This window comes from Crocodylus porosus, unplaced genomic scaffold, assembly GCF_001723895.1.
Source record: "Crocodylus porosus isolate Cpor-Errol unplaced genomic scaffold, CroPor_comp1, whole genome shotgun sequence".
NCBI classification, from domain to species: Eukaryota; Metazoa; Chordata; order Crocodylia; family Crocodylidae; genus Crocodylus; species Crocodylus porosus.
The window spans coordinates 24,036,583-24,063,117 of record NW_017728906.1 but is presented as its reverse complement, the minus strand read 5'-3'; the positions used below and the strand labels follow the sequence as shown (position 1 = coordinate 24,063,117).

General features: G+C 39.6%; 1 protein-coding gene across 1 annotated transcript in view; it reads right to left on the bottom strand.

Annotated features, from left to right (window-relative positions):
* Window positions 1–26,535, bottom strand: part of USP25 (ubiquitin specific peptidase 25) — a 157,320-nt gene that overhangs the window by 14,354 nt on the left and 116,431 nt on the right. The window contains exons 18-24 of the mRNA XM_019557104.1: window positions 20,339–20,567; window positions 17,182–17,379; window positions 13,837–13,976; window positions 9,409–9,522; window positions 7,552–7,647; window positions 3,730–3,908; window positions 1,511–1,589 (exon numbers count right to left, since the gene is read on the bottom strand). Coding sequence (XP_019412649.1) covers window positions 1,511–1,589; window positions 3,730–3,908; window positions 7,552–7,647; window positions 9,409–9,522; window positions 13,837–13,976; window positions 17,182–17,379; window positions 20,339–20,567 — 1,035 coding nt within the window. The remainder of the gene's footprint in view (window positions 1–1,510; window positions 1,590–3,729; window positions 3,909–7,551; window positions 7,648–9,408; window positions 9,523–13,836; window positions 13,977–17,181; window positions 17,380–20,338; window positions 20,568–26,535) is intronic.

Sequence of the window (26,535 nt, the reverse complement as noted above, 5' to 3'; positions counted from 1 at the left end):
ATCAGTCAGCAGCCATCAACATCGAGGCAAGACCCTCCACCAGCAAAAAGATTACGACTCGCTGAAGGCTCAGATGATGGTTAGCATTTTTTAGCAATAAGGTATTTTTTTAATTAAGATATATACATTTTTTTTTTAGACATAATGCTATTGCACACTTAACAGACTACAGTATAGTGTAAACATAAACTTTTATATGCACTGGGAAACCCAAAAATTCGTGTGACTCACTTTATTGTGATATTCGCTTTATTGCAGTGGTCTGGAACCGAACCCACAATATCTCCGAGGTATGCCTGTACTATTCACTAAAATCATGCCCATTTCAGAGCAGAGAAAGCCAATCATTTCCTGTGGTAAATTAAGGGGTACAGTCAGTGATGTCAGCAAGCATTAAGGAGTAGGCCAAGAGTAGTGGGTTAATTTTATTTGTGGCCCAAATCAAATTTGAGTTAGGATTCCAGATAGAATGAACTGCAGCACTGGAATGTTCGCATGTAGATAGTGATTCCATGAATAAATTCTTTCGACAACTGATATTACCATATTTACTTACAAGATGATCTCCCCCCCCAATAATTAGATTCTATATATGAAAAATTTATAAATTTGATACAATTTCCCAGGAATAGAATCTAACTATTGGAGGCTTGCCTTGAATTTGTCCCCTTTCCCATTATCACAGCAGGGAAAATAAATCTGGGTTGTCAACATACCACCCCACCACCACCACAAAAGGATCCATGTACTAATTAGCCCTGTAATCATGACTGGAACTGAAGTCCTGAGATCCTCCAAACAGATACATGCTGATGAGGTGCAGGGCAACCTGGTCTAGCTCCATCTCATGGAAGGCAAGGCCACACTAATATGTAACAGGCTGAGAGAGGAGGCAACAGAGTGATTCTGGCTGAATTGTTTGGGATCCCATTTGGTGGTGTTTTCCAGGCATTTAAGCCTGGTAAAGAAACAGGAATAATTTGAAATGAGAAAGGAAGGTACAGCTCAGCTGTGGGAGCAAAGAGGAAGTTGAAATATATTTAATGTAGTGGTTCACCATGACTTAAAGAAGAGCTGACGCTAAAAGGGGATTGAGCCCAATAGGCATTACTATACATCTTATTCAGATGAGCTTCACTAATCTATCCACATGGTAGGTTCCTATCAATATGCTTACCCATTATGGGCCATGTGTTTAATAGTCATGCTCAGTATTGGCTGCATTTAATCAATTTCAAAGTTGGTTTCCATTACTAAGCATATGGGTGTTTTTGGCAGCAGCTTAATTATAAACAATGTATTTAATGAGGTTTCTTTGTATGAGAAGGTAAACAAGGAACATTTCTCCGCAGGCTAACGGTGGGGGGGGGGGAGCCTCATCTTTTATTTGAACAAATATGTAAATGTCTAATGATCTGAGCACAAGAAATCTGGTTGATGCAATGACTTCCATTCAGTTGTTGGGTAAAATTTATGGTACAATTGAATATGCAGTGAAGAAAATGCTAACCTCATACTCCTCCATGTTTATTTCATCAGGTTTTATCATTTCAAGTTTGGCTTGAGCCACTTTCATTATGTTACGGCACCTTGAAAACAAAGAAAGACAAACTGTCTGAAAAACACGGTTAACAACAGAAAACACAAGAAATATTGTAAAGTGTCAAGGAGACTAGCCCACAGCACACATGTAAAGATCATCAGAGCATCACAACTCTAGACAACAAGTACAAGCACAAGTTGTAAATTTGCTCTCTGTTCTTCAGGTTCAAGCCATGTGTGCGGGGGGGAGCAACTCAATTATGTTAAAATATGTAAATTAATTGGCATGCTTTAACTGTCTTCTTCTGCCAGACTGTCCTGTTTTTTTTAAGTTAAAAAGCAGATGGTTTGAATTCTAGTTGGTATTTAGATCAAGCTGCAGTTGTATAGCCTTTCCGACTGTGTTAAACAGGTAAAAGTGGAAATCAGAACACAACACAAATTGCCACGCACACAAGCAAGTTTCCATCTAACCAAGTGCCCTATGTCTTGAAGGCTAGGGACAGACATTACACATAAACCAGTTAAAGTGATGAGAAATCGGTTTAAAACCTGTATCAGTTATGTTCAGTGCACATAAACCAATCTGAAAATGGCTGAAACTGGTTTGAGATAAACCCGGTTGAATGTAGTATCAGACTTAACAGATTTGGGTCAAAAAGGTTTATGCAATGTCTATCCCAGACCCCTTCCTAGTTTAAGTTTAATCAGACTCTCCCAGGATCCCAGCATGCTTTTGGCTGGGCAGGGCTCTCTGCTCCACAGCAGGGCTGCCCCTTCCCCTCTGCTACTCGGCTGCAGCTCCAGCAGAGACTTGCAGGCACAGAGCCTCTGCCTGGCTTTTCCCTGCTAAGCAGGGATAATACCTCCTGCCACTCCAGTTTATGCAGACACCTCAGCATTAGCTAGCAGACCACATGCTGGCTACGGTCCACGCTGTGGAAGACAACAATGGTAGACAGGTTTTGTGGAGCTAATCAATGGGTAGCTTAATGTCCTTCCATGGAAAACTGTTTAAAAAAAGCTTGGAGAGAGGCTTTGTTTTCTTAATGGGTTGATAAACACCGAGTTAGAAGTGACAAATATTCCCTGCTGGGCAGTTGGGAGGGTGGGGAAATAATCAGAATACCCTGCTGGGCCTGGCCACACCTCCTCAGCTCAGCATTGTGGAGTGAAGGGAAGGCTGCTCTAGTGCCCCCCTGCCTCCTAGCCTGAGCCACTGCAAGCATGCGCCTGCATTTCTAGAATGAAAAGGGAATGTCTATTCACCTTCAAATTGGTTTAAGTTTTGCAGGTAAGACTAACCCACAAAGACTGGATCAATTCAGGCTTTCTGAATGTCTGTCCCAAGCCAAAGTGACTAGCCTAATTTGTTTCAGAGGAAGGTCCAGGAATCCATATTAACAGGCAATTAATTGCTACATACAACATGCCACCTTTTTCAAAAATGAAAACTGGGAGTGTACACTACATGCAAAGAAATACAGTGACAGCAGTTTCTGCTGCTTCAGCCTAGGTGGGTTAACATGAAAGTAAAGTCTGCTTGTAATCCACAAGGGGCAGAGCAATGTCCAGGCTCTCTCCCTAGCTGTTTCTACTCACTTACTTACAACAAGGAAGATCCTTTTTTCTTCATTCTGCCTTTCAAAAACAAATGCATCTTATTCTGGGGTGTATTGTATGCAAAGAATTCTGCTGTGGAATTATAGTAACTACCCAATTTATGTCAGACACAGGGATGTATGTATCTTACATTTGTTTATATAATATGTACCTATAGTTTATTGAGTTATTTGCCTATACATCTTACATTTTGATCACAAATGCATAGGTACAATATATGACTGCCATACCAGAAACAGAGAAAGGAACTAAAGAAACAGCCATTAGTCATTGGGGTTATGAATATGAAGTAAAATCAAATATCTTTTCTTCCAGCAAGAGATGTCATATCTGTAGAATCTACTGCAACAGATTCCAAACATATTTGGAAAAAAACAACTAATCTTCATTAGTAATTTTTATAGTGTGTTGTTTTACAGGTGTAAAAATTAACTGATGTGCAAGTTACATAAATTATACTCAGGGGGTGCACGCCTGTATTACATATATTGTACATTAAGCAGTATCTTCCTCTGAACTTTAAACGAAACATTTAACAGCATTCATGGAACGCATTCCAATTACCTGTCATCAAAGCTCAAATTGTGATCTGCAAACTGTTCCAGTAATGATCTCTCAATTATTTTCTTTGGCGCTTGATTCTGGATAAAGTAGACTATTGCATGATTCAAACGGTAATCATGTTCATGTGGTGCATCTTCCTGTGCCATTTTTAGTAGCCGGGCATATTCCAATTTAATTGCCTAAATAATTTAAAATAAATGGATCAGTTTTGTCTAATTAACCTTCCAAGATTTATGAATAGTATACTTTATATCATATTATTTCTCGCTAGAAAAGGATTCCTAATAATCCCCCTCCCCTGACCTACTTAAATATAGCCCCAACCACTTAAAACTGCCATGGTTAATGCAGGGTGCTGTTCAAATCAGGGAAATAGCATCAGCCATTTGTCATCTACATAGGCACTGGTTTACACCCTGTTAAGTGCAGCAGCTGTTTTGGCAGATTCAGCTCTCTTGTCTATTTCTCTGCTAAAACCAGGCAGGAAATTCATGTTCTTGTCAGCTTCACTGCTAATCCTAGCCATGGTTTTACCATTTACTTCATATAGCAGGCAGATAGCCCAATATGCCTGCTGTATGGAGTAAGGACAATATTTCAAACTGCACTTGTACTGTGCAGGTCATTATATGTTTAAAAAACCCAGGAGTTGTTTCTCTCTCTCCCTCTGCCCAGCAAACCTAGACAATTACATGCTTATGTAGATCTTGAACACAGATCTTCCAAATTCCTTCATAGCCAAGTACTTGGACAGGTTCCTCAGCTCCAGGTCTACTGGACTACATCAAGATTTATTACCTCTGGCTATCAGGAATTCAATCATCTCCCCTTCAAACACACTGTCCACTTCACATGTGGGTTCTGAATGATACGAGAAAAACAGGAAAGTACCCACAGTCTGGCAAGCAACCTAGAGGAACCTGTGTGTATATTCATTTCTGTTCTTTTCCTTGGCCATATCATAATGTTACTGGCAAGATTTACATGATCTTACAAATGAATGGATCTACCATCAGGACCAAACCAAAGGTCCACTACACATCAATTTGGATAACACGGAATCTGATCTATACTTAACAAGGTAGGCATGCACAACTATGTTAGCTAGAAGCCTACAGGAGGAGGGGGAGAGAGGGTGAATTCACTTAGCTGACTTAGCAGTGCTGGTAAAAGCCCTACTGTTGACATAAAAGGAAAACTGCAAGAGTTCTTTTAATGCATCTTTATTAGGTATACTTACCAGGAATAACTACCCCAATAAATTCTACCTGAGCCTAAAAGAAAGCACTTGATACATACATACACACTTTTCAGATGACTGACTACCTACAGTAAGAAAAATGGCTTCCATATACAAGTTTACTTCTTTACAGTAGTATAACAACAGGTAATTTATGTGAATTTTAAGATCCCCCTATATTGATCAAAATAAACAGTTTTTCTTTAAACAATATACCTATGAGAAGATTAGGATGAAACAATTTATCACTGAAAGATTATTTAAGTTTCTTGTGGGAAGCTTTATACAGAAGTCCTGAAACATAGTCCTAGATTCTTCATGACAAGGCAATCACACTCTAAGGACTTCAAGTTTTGAAGAAAGAGGACTTATTTCAAATGCATTTCAATAGGACAATTTTCAAGCTACAAGACCACAAAACATTACACCTGCACATACACAGATTATTCCATTATATGCACTCTTATTTTTGAAACACTATGCAATGCAAATATGTCAAATATTTAATTATAGCATAGGTTAAATAAGAACATGTATAAAAAACTATGCTAAAAAGTAATATCAAGTTTGGAGATATGAGCTTCAACAAGTCAAGGCATTTAACTCAACTCGTATACTTAAGCTAAAGTTTTGCTTGAAAATTATATACATATAGTATTAATATACTTTGCTATAAATACTAAAACCACTGTTAACAGAAAGTTAATAAACACAGATGTGAGAACAGTTTTTGCAAGCTCCAAAAATTTAAGAATTGATAATTGTTCAAAACACTGAAAGTTGTGTAAGTTTTCACAAAATACATATCTAGAAAAGATTTGGGGTTGGGACAATTGAAACATTTTTGGTAATTTCAAAATTTCCGATCTCTGCTTTATTTAGTTTTTAATTTCACTAAATTCTAAAACTTTTTTTGTATTAAGGGAGCCTTTATTTTTGTTTCTAAAAAGGTGAAGGACACCTCTTTGGCAAATGTAAAGGTAAAAAAAATGTCCAAAGCAGAACACTTATTGCAACATCCTTTTAATCAAATGTAAAATATTTTGTACAATCAGCATTTTCCAAATTTTGTTTGTTTTTTCATTAAATTCCCAACTAGTTCTATTAACAAGAAGGCAGAACAAAGCTCTCTTCAACCCTCTAAGAAAGCTACCTCACTAAATAGTCAACTGTGAAAGTTGTACATCTGTCTTCATCAAGCTTATGTATTTAACCGCGCATGTACATACACATGCACACACGGAGATCAAGAAACATTATGCATTAAGAAGTACATTATATTCAACATCCTGTTCCTTTTAAAAATCCAAGTCTCCTAACCAATCAAGCAAGTATTATTGACAGTTATTTTAAAGTGTTCTGCACAAAATCTTATTGATCTTATTTACTTAATTTGCGATTTTGTGGAAATTGCAAAAGCAGGCATTGCCCACAAAAATCAGTCAATCAATCAAGCTTACTAAAAATAAAATGCTGGCTCCCCAGTGGGAGCCAGTGGGGCCCTTATGGTTAATGTGGCCTGGCCTCACAGCCTACTGGAGGAGGAAGGGGTGGGGGGGAGGGTGTGGGAGGGGAAGCTAATGGTCCAATTATTAGCCTAAATGGCAGCCATCTCCATTTCCCTCCCCCCCACCACATCCTGCTGCTGATTGGCTGAGAAGGCTGTCTGTCACACAGCCCCACCCCCTCTGCCAATCAGCAGCAAGGGATGTGGCTCCACAGGATGGACAGCCCTCTCAGTCAATCACTGATGAGGAGTGGGACTGCAGGACAGGCATCTGTCACAGCCAATCAGCAGCAAGGGGACGGATCACTGGGGCTCCTTGGCCAAGAAGAGGTGTGGGAGGGCCACGGTGCAATAAGCATGCAAAAACAGCAGCCGGTGCTATGATCCGCCTGGGAAATTGCCCATCTGTTTCCTCAATTTGGGTAGATCCCTAAACCTAAAAAACCAGAAACACTTCTACTGCAACAGAACTGCACACCATACTACTATAGTTCCACTGCTGGCAAACTAATGACTCACATTTTTACGTACAAAAAATTCAAGTTTACATATGTAGTAAAGCCAATGAAGCAGGGACATTTTTTCCAAAATTTACTGGTTTAACTGAAAAGTTGAACAAGCTCTCAAGTCCTTTCCATCAAATATACAATATCAAAAGTATAAGTTAACAAAACAAAGCTATTCAGATTGCTATAAGGAAGACCACACAAGAGCAAAAAAGTGTTGTCTTGGAAATGCACAATACTGACATTGGTGCTGTTATTTATTTAAGCTCATGAGGCTATGTTTAATGGTACTATGAATTATTATTAAAAAGATGAATTATGGGAATGCTATTATTGAAAAATTAATGCTAAGATTACAGAATAAAGTACTGCTAAGCCCTTAAAAAAAACACATGTTGTAAGATTTTCTCTCAGGGCAAGACTTTTTAACTGAAGACCTGAACGCTACAGAAAGCAGACTGTGATGACAAATGCTAGAATATTTTAATATGCATTTAAAAAACCAAAAAAAAAAGCATTCTAATCACAAAAAGTCAGAAGAAAAGTAAAGATGAAAATGTTAGTTATACCTTAAAGAACCCTGCTTCTGGCCCACACCTGTCATAAACATTCCTGGCTTTACCTATAGCCATGATAATACCTTGCATGTTCGGGGTCAGCATGACCTGCCACAAGGGATTTAAGGTAAAAGTTTTGAATGATTAACATTTTAATAATTCAAGTCCATATGCTTTTACACTCATGCAAGATGAAGAACAACCTAGTGCATGCATACATGGAATGGCAAATATTTCAATGTTAGAATTTTCTTCCCCGTGTTTGAAGACGAATAGTAACATTTTGTGTATTTCTACAACAGAGGCATACCACCAGATTAGAATGAAATTAGAATCATACCAAATGCTCTGAAACATTTTAAAAGTGTTATAACTAGAACTTTCAAAGAAAAAGAACATGCAGTGTTCAAAACTAACAGCAAATATTGGTCCTGACCTAACAAGGACCTAAATTAATTATTATATTACTCTGTAATTATATCTAATATCCATATCAATGTATTTTAATTTTAATAACTTTACTCTTATTCTTTTACATACACACACAAATCAGAATTAAGGTCCAATTGTGCTAAGCGCTGTACAAATACATAAGACAAACAAAGATTTCTGGAGCATGAAGAGCTTCCAGTTAATGGGAAGATAGTGGGAAGGAAGGCAAAGATAACACCAGTAAGATTATGCAGTTGAACAAGACAGTTATGCACAACTTTAAAAGCCCTTTCAAGTAGTTTAGAAATTTTTTTTTTTTTATATCTAAGCAAACACAAATTGCTTTCACATGGCCCTCAACTACAGCCATTTTTGGCTGGTGCCACAAATGACACAAGACTGCAGCAAAGGCACCTTGCATGTAAAAGAAACAAACTAAAAAACACAAAAACACACAGTTTACAGAAGACAACAACAGCAAGTAAGATTAGCAACACTTGGAAATAAGGTATGGCAGGACATTGCTGCCAAACACAAAAGTAGCTACGTTTGGAAAGGCTGAATTATAAAGGTCCTTTAAGATGAAAAGTAAGAACAACTGCAGTCAGACTTCTCCTAACAGAACAGACAGATCCCGGCTCAGGACATGAACAAATGAACAAACTACTGAAAGTTAAAAATGGGACAAGGACTTATATAAATATATCAGATGCTCTGGGGTAACTGTGTGCCTGCTCTTACCCTGTGGCAAGTCCAAGTTAAACCATAGTTGCTTACTAATCCCCAAAAGGTAGCAGGATATAAATTTAAATTTTTAAAACCAAAAAGTCAAGGGCCAGGAAACATGGTATTCTCAGCTCCTCTTCTTCCTCCTCTTTTTTTTAAAAGCAACCATCTCTACCTAGATCTTTCAGCTCATATCTTTAGGACAATTTGCCCTTCGGAGTCTAAAATGCCTAAGCTTTGCATATATGGAATGGGTTTAACATTAACTTTATTCAGCTGACAGAAACAAGGACAGTCAAAACACCATTCATTATTCTAACAGCTTAAAGAAACTGAACAATAGTTAACAAATACCCTTCACAGATCACGTGGCCAAATACAACAAAATCCAATAGCAGAAAAGTGCACACACATATATATATATATATATAAATATAAATATATATACACACACACACGCACACATATATATTTCTTCAGTACAAACTGCTATACCATGCAAAAGCGTGCCCGATTACAAAAGCTGCTGCTCTCTTTCCACATTTCTGTTGTTGCAGATTTCAAGAGATCAACAGTCACAAGTTGCTAAGCATTTAGTGTGCAGAAATCTGTTAAGTGTTACAATGTGCAAACATGCCAAAAAGTCTCTCATCAAGCAGCAGTAGAAAGCACCAGAGTAGGAGCAGTGCACAAGACTGCAATCAAAGGTACCTCATCGTCATAACCCCCCTCCTCTGACTCAATCACAAAAGTCCCTATATCAGGAATCGCCACCTCTACAACTCGCTGGTTAGGAGCTGGTTGAGCTGGGGCGTTACCAGAGTTCTGCAGGAGAAAATCATCATCAGTATGAAGAATTGGGGGGGGAAAGAAAGAAGGGGAAAAACATGAATTGACAGATCGAGTAAATAAAATGATGCAAGTTTTTGAGACTTGCTACTATTTATGGTATGACACTGTGCTATTAATGTGTAACCTTTTTAAAGAAATTAAAAACCAAGGGGTGGGGGAAAGTAAATCTGAAGTTAGATTCACAAAAAAGAACAGCTATTAGCTTTTATATGACATTTCTCCTTTCCTTTTTTTCCCCACTGATATAGGTAAAAGTGTTTAAAAACCCAGTAGGCTACTATTTCAACACCAGAGAATACACCATTCAAGGTCAATTTTAAAACAGTGTTGTAAATAAAATGCATCCTTGAATCACAAAACCTACTGGAAAAAAATTAAAACAGAAAGGTAATATAACATTTGTGTAAGAAAAAGGCAGCAAACCTCAGCCTCAAGTTTTTATACATTCTAAAAACTATAATTAAATCTAGTTATTTGACTGTGCTTTATCTTAAAAACCCTAAGTCGTTCATATAATGTACTGAACATTCCCACAAGTCTTGGCATTTATTTTATCTTAGCACACTTCTGTAACAGCAAGTTCTCCACTCAATGGTGAAATTATTTGCCAATGTAATCTTCAGCCCCTTTACTGATATTGTATGGTTAATGTGTTCTTGAAAGATATTTTGAACATATTTTTAACACCGATATTTTCAGCTAGTATAAACTGTCACATTTCCTGGAGACATGACAATTTACACCCCTGAGGATCTACCCCTTGATTCTAATCAAAGCAAGCATGTGTCATAGAAACAAAATGCACTAGCAACCATATTATTTGAGAAGCTCTATCACAGGGATTCTTGATCAGGGTGCCAAAGCACTGTGGGATGCAGTGAGATCCTTTGAAGAGCACCACAGGTAGTATGAAAAGATAAACAGGACAGAGGCAGGCTATCTCTGTTTGGTTCCTTCCTTGTCCCCACTGCCTGGCCTTCTTCAAGGAGGTAAGCAAAGTAATAAATTTGTTTCTGAAATGGGGTTCTGCTCAATTCACAAAAGCTATCAAGGGGTGCCTTGAGTTATATATGGGGTGCTCCGAGTCTAAGAAAGTCGCTCTATTATAAACATTTCTATTATATTAGGACCCAAAAGCGCAATCTGGAAGTAGCCCTTCTCTCACCTAACACCATATAAGCATGTAGGAAGAGCTTACAGTCTGAGATGCAAAAACACATGAAACAGACCGGAAATGATTGTGGGGACGAATGATACATGGCTTGTTGCATGTTTTTCCAGATTCTATTTTTTTTCTTTAAAGATCAGCCAATGCAGTGATGGAGAGCAATGCAAGAGTCAGTATGCATCAGGTAGCAGAATAATGAAGGCAAGGGAAGACAGACAGACAGATACTGAAAAGCAGAAATAAAGGAAAGGAAGAAGACAGTCTAGCTTTGCCTGCTTATGGGTGCTTATGTGCTTTTCACCTGCTAATGTAAAAGTAATTAATGAAGTAACTAACAAAATTATATTTGAACCAGTTAACTTCTAGTTTGGAATGCTAGTTTTTTTATATAGAAGGATTAACAAATATTAATACAAATATCAATATTAAGGTGGCACGAGAATATAATGCATACCCTTAATACATAAGTATTGTGTGTTCAGTTACATGAATAAATATAGCTTCTCAAATAATTCCTCCCCCAGTCCCATGACCACAGCCCAGGAAAACCCAGAGACAGATTATTCCCTGAAACATGATTGGTCTGAATGAAGGGCCTGTTCCTTGCAGTCATCATGACAAGCAGCAGCTGAACTTCAGGATGTGCCAGGCCACTTCCACAGGGATATCCACCAGGATAGCCCCCACCACTGTGTGACAAGTATTTGGCATAAAGGCAGCCCTCATGATATAAAAAAAAGCATGGTGCTGTTGTCACTTGAAAACTTGCCACCCCCAACAGCCTTGGTCTGTCATTAACCATTCTGCTGTTGCCAATTCCAGTGGGCGAGGCAGTTCAGAAGGTGTTCCTGACTATCCAGCAGGCAACAGCACCATGCTTCACTTTCCTTACCACCCGAGAAAGGCTGGCAGTGGGAGAAAGGACACTGCCAGCCCTTGCAGAGGCTTTGTACATGGGATCATGCATTACTGCAATATCACTGTCTCATAGCCCCTGTAGTGCTGTGCCCACCCCTGAGACAACATGGTACTGTGCAAAACATCTACTTCCTAGCCCACGGTAATCCCCTGGAAAAAAAACACCCCATAGCACTCTGCTCTGCCTAGCTTCTGGAGAGGTGCTTAACAGTCTCCTTCACACCAGCCATGGCCTTTTCCATGCCTTGAATGATGCTCAGCCAACCTCTGGAGTCACTGCACACAACCTCCACCACTCATCAGTTCTTGCTTGATGCCCTTGTTGAGCTTGCAGATAAGGCCAAAGATGCTGATGGGACATGACTAGATTTATACTGCATAATGAGAGATTCATGCCATGTTCTGAGGATGCTGATGCAGGACTGGATTCAGGAGAAGCTACCAGTAGGATTCAGAGAATCAGCAAAATGATCAGCAGAGTTGACTTAAATGGGGCAGTACTCTGGGAACTGCTTGAAATCCACTTCTGTGCAGATTGTGAAGCATTCTGTCATGTGACTGAACCAAGACAGCACTGAACTGCAAGTCAATGTGACCATATGCATGTTTGGCTCTGCTTCCCCAGGGCAGTAGAGTTTGGAGTCTGTCACAGAAACTTCCTGGAGCCAAGGGATGGGGAAGGCAAGAGCAAGACCTTCTGGGATGTTGGAGGACTTAATCACAATCTGTAGTACCAAGTGTAACTGCACAGGCATCACACAGCACTAGAAAAAGTTGGGCTGCCACTTTTTTGTTTAATTCTTCATGTTTTCTGCGCTGCAGATGGCTTGAATAGCTGTACATTCCCTTTTCCAGTGCTGAAAGGGCATATTTGGTCCTACAAATGTAATGCCTGTCCATGGCCTCAACTGTCCGCTCAGCCTAAATGCCAGGCTTAGGCACACATGAAGTAGGAGACACTTCATTCTTAGTTGAAAGTGGAAACAAGTAGTGCACCAAGTGGAAGCAGCATAGTGCCATGTGCCAGATTAGTTTCCTTGTTGATTGTAACTCTAAGGTAGCAGTGGCACTGCTCTCTTGTTATCATGGTGATTGAGAAATGAAAGACACATCTTTGCTTGTACTAAGCATGAATCCAATACTCCACCTTCAAGTGAACTGGAAAAACCTGCCTTCTGAGGGTGCAATGGATTAGAGTTCCAGACAACCAGAAGTAAGGACAGCTTTTTAAGCAATATACTAGAATTTTGCACAAATTTAGTTTGTACATACGCTGTCTCTAAGATGCCCCAAGCAAACCATAAAATAAAGAAGGAAGTAAAATTGATACATTTTGTGTTGTTAGATGTCACAGTTATTATTCCAAGAAGCCTGTGCTACTTTTAAATGGTATCAGCATCGATGAAATGCCTTTGAGCCAATACACTGATAGGTGGTCAAAGATACTTCCTGAATTCAAAGAATTATTGCTGAATTTTAACTTCATAAGGAATTAATGAAACAGCCTCATTTGAAACTCTACTGAAAACTAATACAAGCAAACATGTACATATCTATGAACTATTGACTTCAAAATATTAATCCAATATTCTAGCAGATGCAATATATGTATTTTAAATAAGTACATGCATTTGATCAATTGCGAAGACCAACTCTGGAGGTATACAATTTCTAATATTAAAGCCCTAGAATACTGTCAAACAGAGAGGAAGAATTAACACATGTAAGATACTCATTATTCACACCCTAGTATTACATTAACACTACAGACAGGCTTGATAAACATGATGCTTATCGAGTGACTGAATACAAGAAGAGAAATACTTTAATGGACTTTTGCTATAGTTAGTGTTTTGGATACAGCAGTACTTTATATATAGACCTCAATATAAAGTGTCCATGCACAATTTTAGAAAAATAACCATAGACATAATCATATCTATAATTTTTGTTTTAAAAAAAATCTATTATCCCTCATAGCAAGTATATTACATACATGCTATGTACCTGAATAGTTGTAATCTATTATAAACCTTTACCATATACAGAAGAAAGGGAGTGTAAAGCTTTAATAGCTCCTAAGGAAGGTTTAGTGTTTTTTCCCCAAGAGAATCACTTATCTCTTTTATCAGGCATAACCCCAACCGCTTGGTAAGATAAGGAGCAAAGAAGAGATATTAAAAGATTCCAAATATCCTCACCATTTGCATGACAGCTTCAGGACTTCTTTCTTCTTGTTCAGCTAATGCTTTAGTAATTGCTTGTACAGATTCTTCTTTCAAATGTTTTGAGAGATCAGTCCTTGATGGCTGTTCTAAATATTCTGGATCACCTGCTTGAACTTAGTAATAAAAATAAAGTCATTATTAGTCAACCAAAAAATGATTTAGATCAATGTAGGACAACCCCATGGTAGGCATGCCACAAATTAGCCCCAAACCCTCCCCAAGTGCCACTCCATGCCCTTCCCCTGCCCATTCTGCTGCTCTGCTTTCTGCCCTATCTGCTACTGTGCTGCTTGTCCCCCTCCCCGATTTGCCTGTCACATGCCACACACAGAGACTACCTGTGCCACTTGTCACATGCATGCCACAGGTTGGCCATCCCTGATTTAGATCAATGCATTTAATTGCTAAAGAAACTTGAACGCAAATGCAAAATACGTCAAGTAATTCACATAAAAATCCTGCTTCAATGCTATGTTAAAAATTAATCTAATCCTATTTCATTTAATAAAGTACTGCATAATAAATACTTTGATAATTAAAAAAGATTAAAATAATTTATATTAGATATACAGTAGTCTTGAATTGATAAATCAGATCTGTACCAGTAGAATGAAACCTGTGAAGGAGTAGTGAAGTCAAGAAAGTTATTCAGAGGTACAGACATTACACTTTTACTGGTGTAAGGGTATAGATCAGTTTTCAATCACTTAACAGAACAGAAATTCAGCACACATAGACTAGTTTAAAACTGACAGAATCCAGTCTAAGATTTGCTCCCCAAAAACAAAGAGCAAACGTGCATGCTGTGTACTACTGATCTAAACTATGCCACTTACAGAAAACTGAGCAACTTAGATCAATTCCACCTTGGGCTTTTTGAATGTTTGTACCTAGCCATAAGAGGATAAAGTTCTACCTGAACCTATAATAAAATCAATGCTTACAATACAAAAAACCCCTAAAACTCTAAAATTTTAAATTCATATTCCACAGTATAATCAATACTTTTTTTTAACTAAGACAAGACAAATCCCAAAATAAATCCCTTTTCATTAAAAAAAGTAGAATCATTACCTGGGAAAATAAAAGATATTGTATTGACAACACTATGGCCTTGTATTAGCAAAACCATAAAAATGGACGTTTTTCATTAAATGATCAATATACTAGTAAAAAGAACTAAAACACTTCCAAGATATTAAGGCAATACTAACCACTGGGAATCTTTGGGAAAACTCTGAAAAAAATAATTAAGGATCACATTTGTGGGAGTCCAGCAGGGGAAATAATGCTGAAAGGAAATCAGCATGGGTTCATTGCAGGTAGTTCCTGACTGACTGACCTTGTTTCTTTTTATGACCAGGTTACAAAATGCTTAGACACAGGAGTCGAGGTAGATGTCATCTACCTAGACTTTAAGAAGGCCTTCAATATGGTACGACATTCTGTTCTCACAGATAAACTGACAAGCTGTGATGTAGATGATTACATGGACACTTCGGTGGCAAACTGGCTTAGGGGTCACACCCAGAGAGTGGTGGTAGATGGGCTGATACTGACCTGCAAAGATGTGGGCAGTGGAGTCCCACACGGCTCGGTCCTTGAACAGGTGTTATTCAATGTCTTCATCAGTGACTTGGACAAGGGTGTGGGAGCAGTCTGTCCAAGTTCACAGATGATACCAAATTATGGGGCAAAGGTTAACACACCAGACGGTAGGCAACGGATCCAGGCAGATCCGGACAGTTTGGGAAAATGAGCAGAACGAAGTAAGATGCAGTTCATCAAAAACAAGTGCAAAGTGCTGCACCCAGGCAAAAAGAATCACCAACACACTTACAGGCTGGGAGGCTGGGGGATGACCTCCTCAGCAGCACAGCAGCAGAAAGGATCTCTGAGTCATAGCTGACTCCAAGATGAGCATGAGTCATCAATGTGATGAAGTGATCAACAAGGCTAACCACACTATATCAGACATTAGCAGATGCATGATGAACAGGTCCGGGGAGGTGATACTTCCCCTCTATACAGCACTAGTCAGGCCACAGCTGGAGTACTACATCCTGTTTTGGGCACCGCACTTCAAGAGGGATGTGGAGAATCTTGAGAGGGTCCAGAGGAGGGCCACTTGTATGGTTAGAGGCCTGCAGGCAAGGCCCTACAAGGAGAGACTAAGGGATCTAGAGCTCTACAGCCTTCACAAGAGATCTTGTGGCTGCCTATAAATTCATCAGGGGAGGGCAGCAGGTAAAAGGAGATGCTCAGTGTACTAGGGCACCTCCTGGAATACCTAGGAACAATGGGCACAAATCAATGGAAAGCAGATTTAAGTTGGACATGAGAAAGAACTTCTTCACAGTAAGAGTTGTCAGAATCTGGAATGGCTGCCAAGGGAGATGATGCTCTCCTTTACTTTGGGGGTCTTCAAGGGGAAACTCAACAAGCACCTAGCTGGGGTTGTCTGAATTCAGCGCTCTTTCCTGCCCAGGGCAGGCAGTGGGACTTGATGACCTACTGAGGTCCCTTCTGACCCTAACATCTATGACTCTACGAATCATTTACAAGAAAGGTAATGCTTTCAATGTTTAAACTTTTTTTTTAATGCATCAATGTACTTTAAAAAAAAAAAAAAAACCAGAATAACATACAGCATCTGTCACTACAAAATAAGTGTTCTTCAGAGACTACTGCATGGCCTAATAGTCTCATTTCTTTTCCTGGTTATCATGCTACTTTGTACTTTTATATTTAAATCTATTACTACTAGCTATAGACCGTATACTGCAATAATTCTCTCCTTTCTTTAGGGCTAAATTCTGGTCTCACTAAGAATTGGGAGTAGCTGAACCAAAGAACATTTATAGAAGAAAGAAAAAGGGGAGGTATGGAACACTGATGAGTTTTTTGAAGTAATAGGCGAATGGGAGCTGCTAAGTACCTTTGAAAAATCAGACCATTATTTCCATTTTAAAGCATGTATTCCAGTTTAATAATACTGGGGCTTTAGGAGGACAGAAAATCATGTCATATAAAAAGTCCAAGACACAGTCTGTTTTCCTCTAGTAGTAAGCAGAATATTAAATAACACTTTCTAAAAGAAGAACATTTATTTAAACTAAACACACAATGGAACCTAATGCATATTTTAAAGGAAAAACTTGAAATTTGGTTAATTTCAGAACTTACTGTAGAATACAAGCCAGTTCTGAAGAAAAACATGCATCTTAAAAGACCCTTAAGTGAGTATTAATGCAGATGGGTGCAGAGTTTTCTTTCTGGCTTTCTCCTCTTTCGTCCCCAAAATGTCTGCAGACTAACCTGGAGCAGTAGAGGCTGCTGGAACCCTTGGGGTCTGGGATATTATCTTTTCCTGCAGTGCTTTCTGAGCAAGCTCTGCATCCCATTCTTCTATTTCTTTTTCAAAGCGCTTATTGTCTTCCTTGACATACTCCCTTAAGTCAGGTGGCAGCATATCCATTCCAACAAGCATCTGACCAGTTTCCTTGTTAAATTCCTCTGTAGTATCACACAGTTTGTGTGTTTTATAAAATAATAGCATGTAAAAAAGAACAGAAATAAATGTAGATAAATAGCATTTGGACAGGTTTGTTGAAAATATACAATATAGCAACAAGGGTACAATAGTCTTACATTAATTACCTTTTTCAACATATTATTTTATAAATTAGTATCTTAGTCACCTGTTGGCTACACTGCTTCTGAACTTCCATTTTTGGGAGTACACAAACTTGGGTATCACAAGAACTTGACCTTAAAAGCTTGGCTTTCTAGCTGCTAAAGTGGATTTGAATGTTCAGAGCTTAAACATATTGCAGCTGTACCCAACATGCCCTCCATTCTATATATTTGTAATATTATGCAACTTTCTTGAAGAAATGGGGACTTCATAATGGGGATATTTTAAGACTGCCAACCACAAGAAGTATCTTTGCTCTCTCCTTTGAGAATTGTCTTGGCAGGTTCTAAAGGCCTGGGGGATTAATCAGGTGTAATAACATTGTGCAGCAGGACTAAGTACTTAAGGTGGCTTTGCCAACACAGTGATAGCTAGAACTGCAGATACATGATCAACCCAGTGCCTAACCCCAGTTCTAATTAAAAAAAGCGAGATACCTAGCTTTCTGTTCTATGAAGGTAGCCTTGAAAACAATGTCAACATACCACTACAGTTAAAAACTGACAACCATTCCTGACCAAAAGATTCAACTTCTTTGCTGTTGTTCTCCAGCATTTTCAAACAAGGATTTTTAGGTTTCTGGAAGTCCTCTGATTTCTAATTTATTAATATACACATAGGAAAAACAGTGAAGGCAGCTCTGCCCCATTCTGTTGCTGGCACCACAACATTCATAAGCAACTCTACTGCTTAGTACAGATAAGCAATCAAATCTACTGAACAATCAGTAACCAAACTTTATGACCACAAGAAGAGAGAGATAAAGAGATGGGATTTTGTCTTTTAATACAAATTACAGTTTTAAAAGTACAGACTAATAGGGCTGTGTGAAACAGCTCTGTTTGGTTTCATTTTCAGATTCAGCCGTTTCGGAGGACAGCGAGTCATTTCGGTTTTTTGGATCACTGTTCTGTTCCAATTCAGTCGAATCTGTTTCAAAGTTTTGACGCTGTTTCAAAACTGATTTGGAGATTCAGATCAACCAGGGAGAGGCAGGCACAGTTGGGCAACTGCGGGTTCTCCTGAAGCTCCTTTGGTTGTGCCTGCCTCTGCCCCAGTAGGGGCTGCCGCGGAAAAAGCCCTCACAGCTGCCCTGGAGGCCCCCATAGTCGTCCCAGCCCCAGTCTCCCAGCACCAAACAAAACAACCCCCCATCCCCCAACAAAAAAAAAAATGCCCTGCACTCATCTGCTGCAGCAGCAGCAATTTGGCCTCTAAGGTCTTGTGGCAGCGTCTCCCCCCATGCAGCGCAGGGTAGTGGGAGGCAGTGGGGCTCACCCTTCCTGCTTGGCACCTGCACAGCAGCTGTCACATTGCACAGGTGCAGTGTGGTTTATCAGGGCACCACACTGGGAGCTGGGGCGGCTCCACACATCAGTCGAAGCCCGGCATTGCTCAGCCACAGCAGCCCCAGCTCCCAGAGTGCATGGCACCCTGCCAAACCACACTGCACCCATGCCACGGGGCAGCTGCTGTGCAGGTGCCAAACACAGGTGTGTGGGGGGGAAATCCCTGCTGCCCCATGCTGCATGGGGGGAGGTGGGGAAGGGGCTCTGCCATGAGCCCTCACAGGCCCTGATCACTGCTGCTGCAGCCCATGAGTGAGGGACTCTTTTTTTTTTTGAACTGCCAGGAGGCCAGGGCCAGGGCTGGGCAAGGCAGCCACTGGGGCTTCTCCCACGGCTCCTCTGGCTGTGCCTACCTCTCCCTAGGCAGGGGGAGCTGCAGGAGAAGCTCCCATGGCTGCTCTGCCCAGCCCAGGCCCTCTGGCGCTTTAAAAGGAGGGCTGCGGGGCTGTGCCAGACTATTCCTGGGGGGTGCATCTAAAACATTCCAAAACATTTCCGAAACGTTTTGGATGGTTTTGTTTAGTTTCAGAAATGTTTCAGAGCCTTCCGTTTCTTTCTGGAATCAGTGTTACAGGCACCGAAACACCTCTGAAACAGAACAGCTGCCAAAATTTCACACAGCACTAAAAACTAATTTTAAAATAAAGGACGGAAAAAAAAATTGAGGAACACGTAGATCATCCCCCACAGTCCATTCTAGTTAAAGATGTCCTTCCTGTGGTGGACAGGAAGGGAACATGGGTTATTATAGCTGCATTCTGTAATATACCTTTCTATCAACTATTTGTGTCTGAGACAGCATAAAAACGCAACTCAATGGTCACTATTTTGCAGCAGAGTATGAAATCATAGAGGTGATGGACATTTTTCCAAGAATGTGATCTGAAGACACAATTCTTAAACCGTTCATTTCTGTGTTTTGATGAGTTTTTGTAAGACTTTGCTAAAATGTCGTTAGCTAAATATCTATGTCATTATTTCAGTACACTACAGCAAAAAGTTTTCCACATCCCATCAAAGTTTATCAAGATTTTTAAAGTGGATGAAGGCAAGACAATGTTCCTTAGAGCATATTTCAGAAGTGAGCTATTTTACAGCTTTCAGTAATTAAACATGTGGTTTTATTCTCTGGTTGTGGTGTAACACAATTCTAGAATGGGAATCTATCGTCTTGCCTGAACCATACTGCCTCCATTTTGCAAAATTTTATTTAATTATATTAATAATACTGAACTGTTTTTAATCAGTGATTTTTCCTAGTCAAAAGTTTGTAAGCTAGAAAAATATAGCTTGATATTTCTGAGCATAACATGACATTTCACCATTCACTATTTGTTCAAAGATACGGAAATCATTCCAACAGAAATTCTACCATTAGCACTACGTTACATAATTTAATTTTATACTGAATATATATCCATGATATTACCTTGCATCAAGTATTGCTCCTTATCGTTAATATACATTAAACAGTATGCACTGGCATTTCTGTAGCCACCAAAAGAGTCACGTTCCAGCTCTTCCCAAGTTGACTTTGTCACCGAAATATCATTGTATTTCATCCATCGCCTCTGGTGGTGGTCATAAATGTATGCCCAGTAGTGTCCTGCATTAGCTTGGCCTTCATGAACTAGCACAGCATGTAATCGATAAGGAACCTAAAAATGGAAAGAAAATGTAACCCAAATGTTCTTATCATCAGTTAATCAATAGAAGCAAATGGTTAGTGGTTAAAGAAGCACATAAAGATAAAGGGAAAAAAAAAGAAGGCAAGAAACAGGGACAAGACTAAGTGAAGCAACATGATTAAGCAGAAAGACTCTGAACTACTGTTGTATACTATAACCACAGTTGTGAACTGGCAGTCCATAGGCCACATGAGGCCTGTGAAGGGTTAATTTGCTCCCACCCAACTGCTACTTCTGCTGTTACAGCTGCAGCAGCAGCAGCCAGGCTTCCTCTAAGACTTCTGCTTCCTGTGCCAGTCCCAGGGAGCAGTGAGAATTGCAGCCCATGGTGCTGGGATAGCCTGAGTCTGCCTCTACCCACTGCCCCCAACTCATTTGCTGCATTGCAGATGAGCTGGGGTGAGGTGCTGTTTGTTCAAGTATGCAATACAGTGGTGGGATGGGGTTGGGTTGGGGACCACAGCTTGCACTAATATAGCCCCAGATGATGTGACCTGTGTAGGGTGCAGTTTTGGGTCACTTTGTATAGGACAGGGCTGTCCAAATTCTATGACATATTAAGCTAGCTCCAACAGATACTACTCATCTACAGTGAATCATGTGCTACTGGAGCATTCAGGAAAGAAGTCTGCAACTTTGCACAATAGCTGCTGATCATGAGTCAATTTTCTATTTCACATAATTTTGAAGGTTGCCTTCCCTAGATTTTACTTCGACTTTTTTTTAACGGAATACAATTTAAAAGATCACAAGCTACAAAACAGAAATAGTATATTTCTTGAAATAAAAACCAAAGCTTTCTGTAACCTAAATACAGCAAAGACAATTAATCAAACGTGTCTCAGATTTTGAATTCCATCTTTTATGATCACAAAGACTGTATCACTAACATACTAGGTGAACCAGTGGTTCTCAACTTCATTTGTCACCAGGCACCCCTAATGCCAGCTCTTAGTTTTCATTTGTTTTTTTGATGACAGAAAAGTAAAAGAGCAGTTCATCTCTTGCAAAGAAAGCAAGACAATAACAGGTTGGAATGTTTTAACTATGGATTACTATTTGAAATCTCCTTGTTTATCTTGTAAATCATGGACACCTATACATGTGTTCCAGGGTGAGGGAGAGATTCATAGATTCATAAACATTAGGGCTGGAAGGGACCTTGCAAGATTGTCAGGTCCAACCTCCTGCCCAAGGGGCATGAAGTCAGTGTTTTAATTAGAGTGGTTCTTGGGAGCTGCTGTAATTAAAACAACCGCAGCATCTTCTGCATTCAATGTCCTGTGCTTCGAAATGGTGGTAGAGGCACTTTAGCTAAAGCTTGTTTGATGAGTTTTAGTTAAAGTGCCCCTGCCACCATTTTGAAACACAGGGACGCTGAATATAAGACATGGTACAGCACACTGAAGCGTTCCAATGAAAACAAGTCTGTTCTGACACCTTCTAATAAGAATGCATCAGAGCACATGTAAAAGTCTCCCATGTTTGCACACATAACTGAGCTAAAATTGTGTGGCACTGACGCCGCACATCCTTGAAAGGATATAAGGACACTTCAGGGAGTCACAGCATCCTGTTTGATGATTGATCACTGATGTAAATTAATCATTTCTCCAAGCATTAATCTCTTAACCTATAAGACAACAGAAAGTATCTTCTCCCAAAACCTCCGAATAAAGACAAAATGTCACTTCCTAGGAAAAGTTATACAATGCTTGGTTTGTCTTGGTCATTAGGCTCAGCAGGACATAAGAATGAAACAAGTAACTAAGTGTGAGCAACTCAAAGATACTCAAGATGAATAGAGAGCAAAATCTTCTGGGATAAATATTAGATTTTCTGCCGTAGAGGGGGAGTACTAGAAATAATAAGAGAGATGAGGAACTGATCTACTTTCCCTTAGAAGTTTATACAAGTAAAAACAAAGATATATACCCTTTTTAATGCGTACAACTCCTGGGTTAATTCAGTGAAAACAGCAGAAATGAGCAACACCCTTATTACAAGGTTGCAATCTGTTTGCTTGGTTGGTTTTTTTTTTTTAAAGGACTGAAGATGTTACTGAATGGCTATAATCTGTAGTCCTATGCAAGGAGTACAACAGAAGGGAAAGATCCACATACCATTCATAAAATGCTCCAGTGCTAATGAGCCTGGCTACTATTAAAAACTAAAGCTGTTTTTCAGACCCATTGCTATTACTATCCAACTTGCAAGGTGAAGTTCTTTGCAGGCAAAGTATATTTGATATCTTTTTAAAATATCTCCAAACATTTTTTGCAACACAAAGATTTGCATGTAGTATTTGACTATCATAAAACCAATGACAATAGCACAAGTCTTTTCACAGGTTATTTTAACTGGGTTTGTCTTGCTAAGACTACAGCCCAATTTTTCTGGACTACCACCCTCACTTACTTTAAACAATAAAGTTATGCAATCATCCCTGAAACTGGAAAGCTGCTCCACACCCAGCCAGCAGGAACCCACGGTGAAAGTTTTTTGCCATCCCCAAAGCAGAACATGACTTCTGCAAATGAGAGTCAGAGAAGAGAGAGACCCTGGCCATACACTGCCCTGTGGGTGACAGCACGTTGTTATAACAGCTGAATTACTAAGCTAGATTGAAAGCTTTTTATAAAAATCAACATAGATATATAGATTTTGATTTAAAAGACTCATCAGGAGAGTCCCCATAGCCTTTCCGGGAAGCTTTCTTCATTTTCAAATAGCGCACTACAACCAAGAGAAAAAGACAAGCTGAGGGGGTTTATATTTTATTTTATTTAATATTTAATTTAATTGGGTCAACTTCAATCTTTCTCTAACTCTGATGAACTGGCTGGCAGAACGGTCTAGTCTGAGTTTCCAGGAACGTTAATTGCAGACATCTATTAATGGAGTGATACTGAGCTCTAACAGCTAAACCCTGTACCTGCAGCAATGCCTCTCAATAAGCTATTATATCAACAGCAATTAACAGTATGTAGCAACACTCTTGGTAGGATATTGGCACTAAGCTTTTGAGTTGGTAACTACCCATGTGCGTAACAAGTTTAACCCATCAACAGAAAGGAACCTCCCAATATTGAATAACCCTTTCCATACCACTTCATTTCCACTTCTAGAACATAGCTAGCAGCATCACAAAAATACTGACGTGGTTAAAAAATAATGGAAATTGAATGGAGTATTTGAGTACCTACAAGTTTAAATCCATGGCATAAGTTAAAGCCATTTGGGACACCATTTCTCTTTGGTCCTATCTCATACTTACATATAGCCAATAAATAAACTAATCAAGCAACTTGGAGTCACGTGCTTAAAGATGCCATCCAAGAGGACTCACTGAGAGCATCTACATATTCATTAATGTGCTGTAATTATGGAGCATTAAGTTTAGTGACAACAAGTACTAACAATGTACCATAATCAGTGCTGCTGCGCAGTAGTGCCAGCGCACACTTTTTTGTGATGCTAATGAACAGTAAACTAATTCTGTTGCACATTAGCATGGTTTTTGACTGCTGTGCTTATGGGCAGCAGAATTTGTCTATTGTGCATTTAAAGTTTCACGTATCTAGTTGGAGCTGAATACAGTTTGCCATTTCGGCTGTTTTGAAGACTTCATAACCATGGCAGTACCTTCTTGGCTGAGCTTACACAAGTAACTGATGCAGGTTTCTATACAAGTCCAGTGGCAATGTGCTTGATAATAAGCTCCAATGTAGGAGTGCCTGCAAGTTACACGCTAAAAAATACATTCTGTATCACAAAATGGTCTGCCTGCCATATACATGCGTGTCAGGACTACAGTAATGCAGTCTGCCTGGGCATGAAGTTATCAGCCTTTAGGAAAATTAAGACTCAGCAATGCATACTTATCAAACCTCTCCTCTGCTTTCTATGTTGTCTTCCCATAAAATATTGAGTAAAATGAAAAATCTATGTCTTTAACTTCAAGCCATGGGATAACCTGACTTCAGATTATCAAGATTACCTACGGTTTTGGATGACAACTATGGCTAACCACTCTGTTCTTTAGGCAGAGTAGGACACTAGGTATAAGGCAAACTTTTTCAGGCCTGGGTACAAGGGCAGAGAATAAAATCCCACAGGAACAAAAGCCGTCTCACACACACACACACACACACACATTTAGATCAGGGGTTTCCCAAAGCAGCCCATGAACCCCTTTGATGTGCCCTGCCACTTGGGTAGATGTGACCTACCATCTGATCACTGCCCCTTTTAAATGGCCCTTCAGGGGCAAAACTTTGGGAACCATTGGTTTACAAATTAAAAAGTGCAGTAATTAGAAGTGGTTATAGAAACACAAAAAACCCCAGCAACTACAATGTTTCTATCTTTCCAAATAAATCAATTTTATGGGATCTGAGAACTTCTCAAATCTCAATGACCTAAAAAGCATGGACTGTAGCAAATAGAAATAGTTCCCATTATCAGAAGAACAAGAGAAAAACAGCCTCATATCCAAAAAGATAACAAAGACACACACACCTACACACACCTGGGCTGTGTGAAGCTTCGGTCGCCAGTTTGATTCGGAAGAGATTCAGCAGCCAAATCTCTGAATCCAAATTGAATCAGGAGACCCTTTAATCTCTCTGAATCAAATTGGAACCTTCTAAATCAATCTGGAGACATTTGATGATTCAGACATATAGACACAGCTTTAAAAGTTTTTTCTACCTACCTCAAGGTACCAGGCAGCTTGTGAACGCTGAGATGGTGGGACAGATGGAACAACCCATGGGAGTGCGGGGGAGGGTCCCCTGCACACTTGGCAGCAGACCTGGAAGTGAGCCAGAAGCACTTCTGGGTCCGCTGCCAAGAATGCAGGGCCTCCCCTACCACACTCCAGTGGGATGCTTCATCTGCCCCATCATCTCAGCGTTTATGGGCCCCCCCATGGTATCTTGAGGTATGTAATAAAAACATTTAAAGCTGTGTCTATGGCTGAATTGCTGATTCTCCGAATCCTCATATCTGGCTGACCTGAATTGGGACAGGGATCCGAATCAACAAATCAAATCACTGTCCCCCAATTCGGGCCAAGTCCAAATCAAATACAGCCCATTTCGCACACACATTATATCATATATATTACACAGACACACAGGGGGGTGTGCGTGTGCGTGCACATAGTATACACACACACTTCAGACCTAGACTGTAAAATCAACAGCTGCATCAGTTTATAAGGATCTGCCATCTCTACAACGTACTAGGGCAGTCAAGAGAACCGTTACCTGGAATTGTGATGGGCTACTTTCTTCTACACCTCCATCCTTGGGAGATTTATAAGACCTGGATAGACAAAACCTTGGCTGAGATGACCTAGTTGGGGATGGTCCTGCTCTGAGCAGGGGGTTGTATTAGATAACCTGAGGTCCCTTTCAGCTATAATCTTCTATGTTTATATAACATGAAGGTTTGGTATGCTGGGGGGCTACAAAGAGTTCTGTAATTAAAGAATGCACATAACAGTGCTTCCAAATAAATACCTAAGCACAGTAGCTCATCAGGTATTAACAAATCAATATGGCATTTTCATCTTTCTAAATTCATAGAGTTACCTATTCTGATCCAAAATGCCTCATGAAATCTCTATTAAACACAAGCAGTTTTACCTTAGGTGAATAGCTCTATTAACTCAACATATAAATTTCCTGACTAATTAAATTCTAGCCATCCGGAAGTAAAATAACTTGTCAAGTGTTGCATCATGTCATAGAAATCATGTGACAGCAATACAACATGGAGACTATAGGTCATTTAAAATTCTGGTTAAATGATTGAAGACAGCCTCAGAGATGACCATTTCATGTACTACTTGTCTTGGCAACCACTGATCCTCTAGAGGTCTACGTGCCATCACACCAAGACCTTCAGTGCACATGTCTAGGAAAGTGTA